The sequence below is a fragment of the Pholcus phalangioides genome, unplaced genomic scaffold, assembly GCF_987345545.1.
Source record: "Pholcus phalangioides strain wild (caught in Gottingen) unplaced genomic scaffold, Ppha-v1.0 ptg000017l_1, whole genome shotgun sequence".
Taxonomy (NCBI): Eukaryota; Metazoa; Arthropoda; class Arachnida; order Araneae; family Pholcidae; genus Pholcus; species Pholcus phalangioides.
The window spans coordinates 45,760,052-45,771,997 of NW_028301610.1; the positions used below are offsets into that span (position 1 = coordinate 45,760,052).

Sequence of the window (11,946 nt, forward strand, 5' to 3'; positions counted from 1 at the left end):
CCTAATGCTGGTCTAATTGGTACTTGTATGAAGAAAATGACAGCTGTGCAACAAAAATGATCAAATGAAGTGTATGGGTCATTTGATTTGATCCTCGGGCTCGTCAGTGGTTTCGCTTAACTCAGGAGTTCTCAAACAAACCCATGGCGCCCCTTTCCCTAATCAACGCTTATCCGCGGCCCCCCCCCCCTCCCCGGGACAGTTTAACAAAGAATCTCTTCGAAAAATTGAATAAATTGCATACAACCTTTGTCAAAGGTTGAGGGCGTACCAGACATTTTTACGTAAAAATTTGGTTACATGCATATTGTAGAAAAACACAAAATAATTATTTATTTCGTGGTTAGAGCCCAGCCTCGACATTTCCTATGTGGGGGCCATGAACAGAGTCGCAACTAGATACTTTGTCACCCGGGGCAAGCAGCATTTTGGAGCCCCGTGTAATGTTGAAGAAGCAGTTAAAGGGTGAATTCGGTACCCCTCCTGGTCATCGCCCAGGACAACAGACCTACTTGCTCCCCCTAGTTTCGGTCCTGGCCATGAAAGCAAATATAGTGTATGTATATTTAAAGCTTCAAACATTTCAGTTATAAATATTTTCGACATAACGTCCATATTAAATATATCGTGCAAAAAAAAAAAGCCTTTCGATCTTTAGGAATTTATATTTCTTTAAGTATTGGAAGAATTATTGACAGCGCCATCTCAACGAGTTTGGAAGCACGTGCCCAAATACTTTTGGGGCCTTCTTGATCTCAGATTCTATAAATTTTGGGGAAAAAATCGGCACCCAAAAAATTCACGTACGCTTGGAATGTACAGAAATTCTAAAAAAAAAAAAAAATATTGAGGCTACAAGAAATTCATGAAATTTTGAAATAAATGAAAGCATTCAATAATTTATGGGTCTCTTTGGCTCACTCGTTAAGACATCGCAGATAGTTAAGTAGTTCCTATACAATGTAATTGTAATATAACAACACCTTACATATATACGCAAGGTACAATATTAGGCTTATTTCATCGAAAAAAAAGAGGGTCGAATAGTGCAACGAAACAGGTGTCTGTCGTCCGGCCTACAAGGGAAGGGCAAGTGACGGGCGCAGGGATCCACTTCCTTTAGTTGAGAAAACCTATACGTTCTCTAGGCGACAAAAGGCCGGAAAAAGACTGGGTTAAAAAATAGGGGAGGGCCCTAGTATACATAGAAGAGGGAATAACGAAGGTTATACTTACATAGTACATGTAAAAAAATAACCTCCAACTGCAAAAGGAAGGCACCTTAAAGACTTACTTCTTGATAGTGTGCACTGAAAAACACACCATCAGCGGAAGCTTGCTCAGTCCCACATTGTCGGTTTATTCATGCACCTTGCGGAGCCAGAAAGGAAACCTGAAGAACATGTACCTATTCTAGGACTTTGAGGGCAAATGCTAGGTGTACACACCCCATCCCGAGTTTTTTTTTTTACTATTACTACAAGTACAATGTTATAGTATTTTGCCCTTGCCTGCATAAAGGTGAAGTGATCATTATGGCTTCTTGAGGTAAGATAAGATACGAGGTGTTACACTACTCCATCTCTGCTGATAGTTATGTTACCAATTGATGTCTCGTGGATATCGTCAACAGGATTAGCGTATGCAGTTTGTACATCAGCGTTTCTCGACTGAGTTTCTGCGTAACCCAGGTTACCCTGATACATCACTAGGTATTCTTCAAGAAAAATAATAGCAGGAGTAAGTTGCTCTAGTTAGATTTATTTCGGTAAAAAGTAAGGGCTTCCTAATTTGAGTCAAGTTATTGAGCTCCGCAGACGTTCCCTGGACGATGAATATTATAGAATGGTTCCATGGATGGATATTTTTTCAAATTTTTCCCATAAATATGAATATAATTGCAAGGTAAGGGTTGAAAAACACAGATATAGACCGCATATACTATGTATTTCTTGACCTAGCTAGTTTCGATTTTCTGATACGCTATTATCTAATAGTATACCCCCCTTCTCAAAGTAGGATTCTGACTAGGATATGACGTATGGACCCACGGTGATCAAACTTTCATACATTTTTAATTATTTTACATTAAAAATATAATAGAAAATTAATGTAAGAGGCTCGATAAAAGTTTCCTCCCTTTTTAAGCACACTAAAAATCGTAACGCATAGGCTCCGTTCAAATATTTGGAGCCATGTTTCATAGACTATTTTTTGTGCTGTGACATTCCCCTTGATAATTATTAATTATATACTTTTTTCACCATAATGGGAGAAAAATTCATCATAAATTCCCTGGAAAAAAGCATATAGGATCTGTTTTAAATCGGCTATGTTGTGTGTGTTTTTAATGTAATTATACTCGAAGACTATGGTTTCTAAAGAAAATGTTAGTGGACTCCGTGGGGCCCTCGAGATGTGTTTCATCACAAAGCAGAAATGAGAAGGAAAATAAAGCAATTCAAATATGATTCCTAAATTATCCATAATTTAATCTAGACTCCAACTGTCTTGTTGGGCAATTTACATGTTAAGGATTTACAATTTTGTATTTTTGTTTAAATGGCAATAGTGCATCCGTAGTTGGTTCCCTCGATACGATTAGGTGTTAATCAAGACGCTCTAAGTACTAAACGTGGGGGGAAAACCTTATGAATCTGATCAATACCCGCAAATAGGGACATGCCCAACCCTAACACCCTATCCCTCTAATGGGATAATCACCGGATGCTATAACATGTGTACAAAATAAATGAAATTTTCCCTCCTTATGAGGGGGAAAAAGATAAAGGATATATATTACTCATGTTTCGTACTTTTTTTCATTTTCACCAACACACACATGCAATGTTTCACACTACTCTCTCTTTATTCATCATGATCGAACACACGCGATTCATCAGCATCAGGACAACATTCCCACAATTAGTAGGTGTAGCAAACATATCATGCAAGTAGAAAAAATAACGATTCCCTTTTTAACAATAATTGTTGATTATTATCTAGAATTTTTTTTTATAATTACCCTTTTTTGATCCATATTTGTAAGTATCTGTGAAATTCCATGTCATTCTTGCACAATCCGTAAAAGATAACCATCAATAAAAACATCAAAAACTACTGACAATATATAACTGTGAAAAAAATATTCTTTATTGTAATTTTTATAATATAGAGGCACATCAATTTATGAACCAACGATTGGAACATTATTATTTTTGTCATAACATTTCATGGGGATAGATTGATAGGGCAAAAATATTAAATTTTTTTTTGAATTAGAGCTGTTATATAAAATATTCATCTCAGACTTAACAAATATTCCTACATAAAATATATATATTATATAATTCCATAATATTTAAGGCTTTTATATCATCAAGGCACATTAAAACATGGTTTTTTGAGAAATTTGATAATTGATTACATATAACAGCATCAATAATTCAAATGATCCAACAACATTATCAGATTTATGAGAAAAAAATTAATAATTTTAAAAGTGTCAATATTTGAATAAGGATATTTCAATAAATAACTGAAGTTTTTATTACATGTATGCATTAATAAGAGTAATTAACTACTTTAAGGAACATAATTTCATGTGTATGACTAGGTTTTGAAGAAGCTTATACGAAAGTAAATTAAATTATTCAATAAATAGTCCATTTTTTCGAAAGAATAAAATGATCTGCAATGATATTATGTCAGTATGTAATTATAATTAATACTGTATGAGAATGTATTTTTAATATTTTAAAATGGATCTAAAATTGGTGCAAAAATAAAGAAAAAAATAATAATGTGTGTTTGAAGTTTTTCGACTAGCATATCACATTAATTTTCAATCTCGCACATATCCGTAATCAATCAGTCAAATTCAATCACTCGATATAAATAGAAAAGATTCACCCACACACAAACGAACACTCAAAAACTAAAAGCTTTTCAATAATAGATAACATTTCAAAAAGGAGAGGAATTTATATAAATTATTATGTGTGATACAAAGTGTATGAAAATATGCAAGAATATAATCCTTAAGAAAAATTTATAAATATATTTTATTAAAAAATATTTTAAATATATATTGTATATAATAACACACACATTAAACATTTATATATAATAATATACATATGTGCACCTACGTGTACTCGAGTCACAGTGAGTTTGTTACAAAATGTTAAATGGGAAATATGAAATAATATAGCGATTGGTTTTTTTAAATTAGCCAATTGACTATTTAAGCTATGTGTCTGATTGTTTTTTGTTTTTTTTTGTTCAACTTATATCAAAGGCACAAATTCATATATGGAAAAGTAAATTAAATGGAAGACTGTATCTTCATATAATATATCTACGCCGTGTACTGAGTGAGAAACATCGATTCATAATCAATCATATTAGAAATTGATTGATCGTGCAAATTAAATAATGGTAAGAAAATATATGTAAGTGCATTATAAAAAAATTAAAATCTCATAAAATGAAGTGAAATTGAAAAAAATGTCCTTGGTAGTTGTAAGCATCCATACTTGGCACGAAATTTCAAAAATGTCTGCACAAAAAAATATTAGTTCGATGCTCACTGTTCATCAATATGGCACTATGCTATTGAACACAGATAAAAACGAAACACGCTAGATAGGAAAAATATATATATATATAATATTGAGGTTTTTTCGACTAGAGTTCGAAGAATCATGTGTGGAAAGACAAACTGGTAGAAAAAAAAATAGAAAATAGAATTTTTTGAATCTGGATGAACTTCAGATTCCATCATAAAAAAATGATGATAAAATTAGATAAGCAATGTCATTTTCGTTTTAATAGTTATTGCGTTGTTGTTGTGGCACCAGAACATCCACCGTCTTCGTGTTTGAGCAATAATGACATCCTTGAGAAAGTTTTGCTGCAGGTTTTGCATCGATATTTTTTGATCTCTGAATGTGTTTGTAAATGGGCTCTAAGATTAGATCGGTCGGCAAAAGCCCTACTACAATGTTGGCAGCTGAAAGGCTTCTCGCCCGTATGGGTCCTGATGTGCCCGTTGAGAAGCCAAGGTCTGGAGAATGCCTTACCACAGAGCTTGCACCGGCACGGAAGGGTATGCGTACGTATGTGCATCTTTAGTGCCCCGAGTGACATGTAGACTTTGTCGCAGTGCTTGCAGCTAAAGCTTTTTTTTACTTGCGTGGTGCAATGCATGAGGCGGTGCTTAGAAAGTCCACTGTATGTCGAATAAGTCTTTTTGCAATCCGGGCATTCATATCTCGTTCCAGATGACTGCCTGGAATTCAAATCCCCATCTTCCGAGCTTGGACTCGGAGATGAAGCCAATCCGGAATCGTGACTGTCAGATATCCATCCAGAATACATTATCGGCGGTGAAGGACTCAGAGTCTTGGCTGGTGGAGATGACCCACCTCTTTCTCTGGAAGAAACGTCGTACGAGTTGTACTTTTCACTCGTTGGAGAGTATTTGTCCCTGTTGGAGGTTGACACTGCCGTGGATGAAGGCGACAGAGCTACGGGAAGTGGCACGATACTGTTTTCGTACTGAGCGATGAAGTAGCCATTGGCATTGATGGAAGCCTCTGGTCTGGAATATAGATATGACGGATGGTTCAATGCAAGGTACGGTGTGTACATTTCTTGTTGCCACGATGCTTTCAGAGCCGCGATCTCTTCTGCGGATTTTGGCTCAGGCTTTATCGGCTTCGGGGCTATGATTCCAGTCGAACTCAGGAAAGAACCATGGTGAGGTATGACATCTTTGATATTCATATCCGTGTTGATCGAAAGCACTTCGGGGCTGATTTTGGTCTTCAAGCTCAAATCATACGGACCTTTGGCATCTGATATAAAAGGAAAAAAATCCCAATCAAAAACGATTCAAAAATATGGAAAGTATATCATATGAAAAGTAATACTCAAGTATACAAAAAAGTACAGAATCATTTTCGTATTACCGTATAATATACAATGCAGTCTTAACCCATTAAAGACTGAATTTTTTTCTGTCTTCAATGTTTTCACACCGTATCAGATTGTGGTAACGGATGTCATTAGATGTGTAATATAAAAATGATCAAAAATTCCATCTGGTTATAATGATCCGAATTATACTATCATTCCCAGAACTATGAAACTTGTTTCTTTTCGAATATTTGGCTACAGAAAATGAAAACTAATGCTGTGACCATATGGTAATGCTAGTACTTAATGGGTTAGAAGCGTTTGAGAGCCTAGGGCTTGAATATATATATTTTTTTTGCCTCTTTTCAACTCCTTACTTCTGGGAGAAAAAATGTTCACTAACAAAGTGAAAATAATTTTTAAGAAAGAAAACTAAAAAAATTCAGAATAAATAAAAATCTTCAATGACGAGGGTTTCTAATTTATTGGTTGCCCGGCCACACACACACACACATTCTTCCTCTAAAAATTGTCACTAACAAAGTAAAAAAAAATTGCAGAAAGAAATAAAAAATTCAGAATGAAAAAATAAAAATCTTCAATAATAAGGGCTTCTCTAAATTGCTCGATTCCCGTTGGCACACCTATTTTATAGTGTATATAAATTTAAGAGATAAAACTTTTTAAAAACCTTAAAAATTTCATTCGTATTTTTTTTCATTCAAATCAAACAAATTGAAATCAATTGATTTTGAAACAACGTGAAAGAACATATTAAGAAACAGCTCAGGAATATTTTAATAATTTTAAGGATTTTTAAGGATTAATTTCTTTCTGCAAATATTTTTACTTATAACAATCTCGGATAAACATTACATTGCATGCGAGATATGAGTAAAGGGCCACTTTCACTTTTTATGAAAGACCTACACTAACACGTAAGTCAAAACAGTTATCATCAATCATAGATTTGTATGGCAACAGAAAATTATAACGTAATTTTTTTATATTTGTTAACATTTAATCATGCTCCCCCCCCCCCCCAATTCTGCAGCAAGGCCCTAGGTTAGGGTTCTTGGTGGAGCCCCAGGCCAAATTTTTCCTATAAAGGGAATTTAGACTATGGGGGAAAAACTTTTAAGAACTGTCTCAGGCCCCGGGCTGTAGCCACGTCAAATCCACCCTTGGGGAGGATTTTTAATTTAATAATAAATTATAGCAGAAAATAGGAAAAATTACGTTGGACAAAAATATAAGGTCACTAACAATATTTAGTAGTAAAGAACGTTAGAGCAAAAACAAAAACTTTCTGATACTTGGTGTTGATCCACCTAGGTTGAATATGGCCGAAAATATGCGTTAACCATCGATGCAAGTAAGCTGTTTTTAAAATCTTTACATAAGATTTTCTTCCATGCGATTATGATAGTTTTTTTAGACATTAGCAAGAGACGAGAATAGAAGCAATTCTTTGCATAGCTTGATGAAAGAACGGAAACGTTTTTTTATTGAACCTTCTGAAGTTTTAACTCTCAGAATTTCGCAGCAAGTTGATAAAAAACCGCAGCATGATTTTGTGAGGAATATTGATCTAGGGTCTATGAAACATCATAACCATCACATTAAACTGATAACTATCGCTGTTTATTTACGCCGGAAACTCTAACCCCGCTCAGATTACTACTGAATCCTTGTCTCTTTCAAACTTGACAACGAATTCGTAAATCATTCCAATTGCCTTTGACCCTTGTCCTGGTATAACAGAAAACCACTGTAAAGTTCCTTATCCTTTCTTATGAAGTAGGCTTTCTTCCGATTTGAAGAAGGTGCAAAATATAAGGAGGATAAGAAAGTGTGTTCTATTAAGAAGTCAACTTTACAAAATATCTGGACTTGTCATTATTAAACAAAAGGCGTTTAAGAAGACGAGATATCTCGTTGACGCCGGTGAGAGGGTTAAAAACAAATCTGGACCGTTAAAGTTAATTTACTTTTCATCAGAAGAACATCACTGAGTTACATTTTGATGTTTGTGCTATTACCTTCTCGAAAAACTATCAAGAGTTTCATTTTGGGCATTTTTATAAAGATCTTTTTACCAGAAAAATCGCAGTTGCTGTCCATATAAAGCAGTGTTTCTCAACCTTTCTGAAAACAAGGACCAGTAAAATGTCTGAAACAATTTGACGGACCACTTGTGTTCCGTATTGCTGAAATTTTCATTTTTCCGATTTCTTTTATACATTTGCTCCGTTTTTTCACCGATATTCATTTGAATTTGTAATATTTACTGAAGCCATTAATACACACATACAGCGTTTTCATAATTTAAAAATTATATTATGGTAATTGTGGCAAAAATTATAAAATTCCATACATATTTGTCAGGTTTAACGTTTTGTCCTCAATTTTTTATCTGAAATTTTAATAATGATTGGTGATTGTGCCTACTTCTGATAATGTTTTTGATGACAATTGGCGATGTCCCGTATATTTTATGGATTATTATTTAAGAACTCTTGACCGAATTTTTCTCATTGAAGTATGGTCATCAAATCATTTGAATATTTTTTCGTGAAATACATTTTTGTTAAATGCGATTTGTAGCAGCCATTTATTTCCACCCTCTTCAGCAATATTACCAGTAAGTAGCAAATTTCATTTAAAGCAATTAATTGCAATGTTTTGCCAAATTTAGTGATATCCCGTATTTAGGATCGCAATTTCCTGCATTCTCCTCGATGATGTATGGTGAACCTAAGTAAAAAGGTATAATTTTATTTTACCCCATGTGTATATTACTAATATCAATTACAATGGGTGAATAATTTTATCAAGTCTGCCTGCGGATCACCTATGCCATTGTCATGGAGCACTTCTAGTCCGCAGACCACAGGTTGAAAAGCGCTGATATAAAGTATTCCATTATCAAATCTATTCTGACTTATCGTTATGAGATGTCTTATTCAACTTTTTGACAATACAAATACAAGGTCCCAACAGGCAAAATGCCCAACGAGGTGGCTGAGAAAAAGATGCGCATAACAAATATGGATGTCATATATTTTTAAAATACAGCAACCCAATTAAAAATGCAATTATAAAAACTAAAAACTACATATACATGATAAAATACTATTCAATTCCCCTAAAAAATATTTATGGTTGTCTTTTTCTAAGTATGGGTAGCTTGAATGTTTTATGTTCTTTCCTTATTTTAACACAACCAGCCACTAATCCATAATTAAAAAATTTGAAACGGGAGCTTTCATTAAAACTCAACAGCCAAATTCAATTGAAAAGTTTTTATTAAGTTCTTTACCACGCTGCATTTTTTTACGTTATTGTTTGCAACAAACATCAAAGGAAGTTAGAAATTCGTATTTGCACGTAACGCTAATGACGTCACATTAAGAAGAAAAATTGATTTGCATATCGCTTGGTTACATATATCTGGTCTTACAATTTTGTTTGCGGACAATTTTCTATTTTTTACTGTTATTTTGGTACCATCTGATCTTTTCGATCCGCTGAATGCAAACATTAAATGATATATTTTAAAATTATTTTATTTACGAATTTTTGAATAAATTTGAAGAAAATTAAGGTGTGTCTTTATATAATTTTGTCCTAGGTAAATTTTGCATTTTATACCGTAATTTTTTGACAACTTTAAATTTTTACGATGCAAATACGAACGTAAAACTTTTAAAGACATTTTTATGTACATGTGCATGCCGGAAGTAAAGGGCACTATGCCCATTTTTTTCAGTATTGGAATAACGCTATTGTAATTTGCTGTACTTTCGTTACATTACACAGAGGTATAGGACTCTTCAAGTCCTATTTAAACAAATGACTGAGATACTGTATTCACTTTTGTGACATGGTCCCCTTTACCTCCGGCATACAGATATAATACAGTACAACTTATTCACGTAGATTTGCATAAATTAAACAAAAACTAGGGTGACTTTACAATTTTGTCCACAGGGAATTTTCCATCTTATACCGTAATTTCGTAATATATTCTTCAAACTTCTTATTATGCAAAAAATGTCTGAATCAAATATATATATAATTAATTTTATTGACGAAATTTACCATAAAATAAAAATAAACCACTATGGTAGTAGTTCTCAAACATTTGTCTACTTTGCTCAATTCATGGTTCATCTGCAGCTCCCCAGAACAGTTTGGTAGATATTTTTCACTTATGAAAGAACCACTTCAAAGCACAAATAAGCACATAAATCAATATCTCCAGTTTGCCCAGCACACTTTGAGAAACACTGCTCTATGGCCTAAAACTTTTTCACAGGATAAGCATTTACTTTTTTTTGCGGTAATTTTTTATAGAAATCCCTCAATTTTTCATGGTAAATGAGCGTGAAAATTTAAAAATACTACGGAAATTATTATCCCATTTTTATGTAAATTAAGAGAAAACTGAGGTGGCATGACAGTTTTTTCCAAGGTGAGTATTATATTTTTTTTCGAGTGATATTAGTAAGGATATTTATGTTAGTTATGATGCAAATTAAAAATTACGTGTACATACATCTGAAAAAATTACGAATTTCTGTATAAATTAGAAGAAAATATTTTATAACTTAATTTTCACAAAAAATACCGCAAATTTTTATGATGCGTTTCATATCAATGTACAAAGCTGTGATATTCTGGCGATTATGTTTGTGAATGAAGAAAAAAAGAAATACCGATCTAATCACAAAAAAAATGCATATTTAAATTATTTTAAGGCATTTTAATAAACCGAAACTATTCAAAAGATTTCTGTCAAGAATTCTTCCATGAAATTTTAAGATTGGATTTTTTTAATTTTTGGTGGTTTTTGTTTACAAAAGGATAAGCAAAAACATTTGATATCTTTATCGAATATAAAGATATCAAATGTCTATTATCGAATAATAACGATTATGATAAATATAAGATAAATTATGATAAAATGAATTAATTAACTTACCAATCGGTGAATTCTCTGACATCGTTAAGTTGGAATCGGATAACGAATTATCCTCATCAGCTTCCATCAATCCAGAATCAATCCAAGTACTCGTCCATAATTTCTTAGGTGGTCTGTCAGTTGGACATCTCGCACCAACTTTCTTCTTGATAAGGAACGCGCGAGGCATTCTGATTAGATATCACTGATTATAAACAAAAAAAAACTTTCTCGAATAAATTTTTTTTTAAAAATGAAGAATTAATTTTATGTTCAGTAGACCATCCAGAGCGTAGAGAAGCACAAGATTTAAAAAAAAAAAATTGACTCCGAAGTATAAATTTGAAATCGCAAATTTATCGAGTTGGTGAAAGATCGAGAAGAGGAACACGAGGAGAGAAAGAACCAGAGATCATTCCTCTACGGGATCTCTAACAACTCTGATGTGGATTGCCGTCGCGCCGGTCTCTTTCAAGGTTTCTCTATGTGTCCCGTCGGCAGGTGGACCATTTTTTTTTTCCAATCTATGCTTCCTCCTCTGGACCAATCGGATCGAGTTTTACGACTTTTCCGTCGAAATAGTGAGGGGAGGCTAAAAGGGGGGGGGGGAAGGGATCCACCGACGGAGGCGCCCTCTTCCTCCTTTAAAAAAAAAAAACAACTCTTCGAGGTCCCCATCATCTGTCCTCAACAAAAATTATGGAAAAAAAAAATCATATAGGAGGATGACGACGGCACGTGCGCTCTAACGACCCCTGGTAAGGAAACAGGTGTCGTTATTGCGGGCCCATCTTCCGTAAAAAGATGGAGGTATACAAACGCGTTCCGGGGGGGGGGGGCCCATTTACCTTTTTTTGCTAATCTTTTTCCTTATATGCTCAATTAAGTGTTCGTGGTTACGTAAAATCAACGACTCACTCATCAATTTAGTGTTTTTTTTCCTTGTATGAAATACAACCACTTATCAAACGCCCTATCTACATGTTTTGACTGAAAGTTTTACGATTTGCAATTATGTCTGATAAGAACTAGGTATTTAAAATGCTCGACAGACAGTC

General features: G+C 33.8%; 1 protein-coding gene across 1 annotated transcript; it reads right to left on the bottom strand.

Annotated features, from left to right (window-relative positions):
* Nucleotides 1-4,285: 4,285 nt before the first annotated feature.
* LOC149073512 (uncharacterized) lies at nucleotides 4,286-11,335 on the bottom strand. The gene is made up of 2 exons (XM_089246251.1): nucleotides 10,910-11,335; nucleotides 4,286-5,861 (listed from the first exon to the last, which is right to left on the bottom strand). Exons 1-2 carry the CDS (start codon nucleotides 11,076-11,078, stop codon nucleotides 4,837-4,839), a joined length of 1,194 nt encoding a protein of 397 aa, XP_089102377.1. The 5' UTR covers nucleotides 11,079-11,335; the 3' UTR covers nucleotides 4,286-4,836.
* Nucleotides 11,336-11,946: the final 611 nt, after the last annotated feature.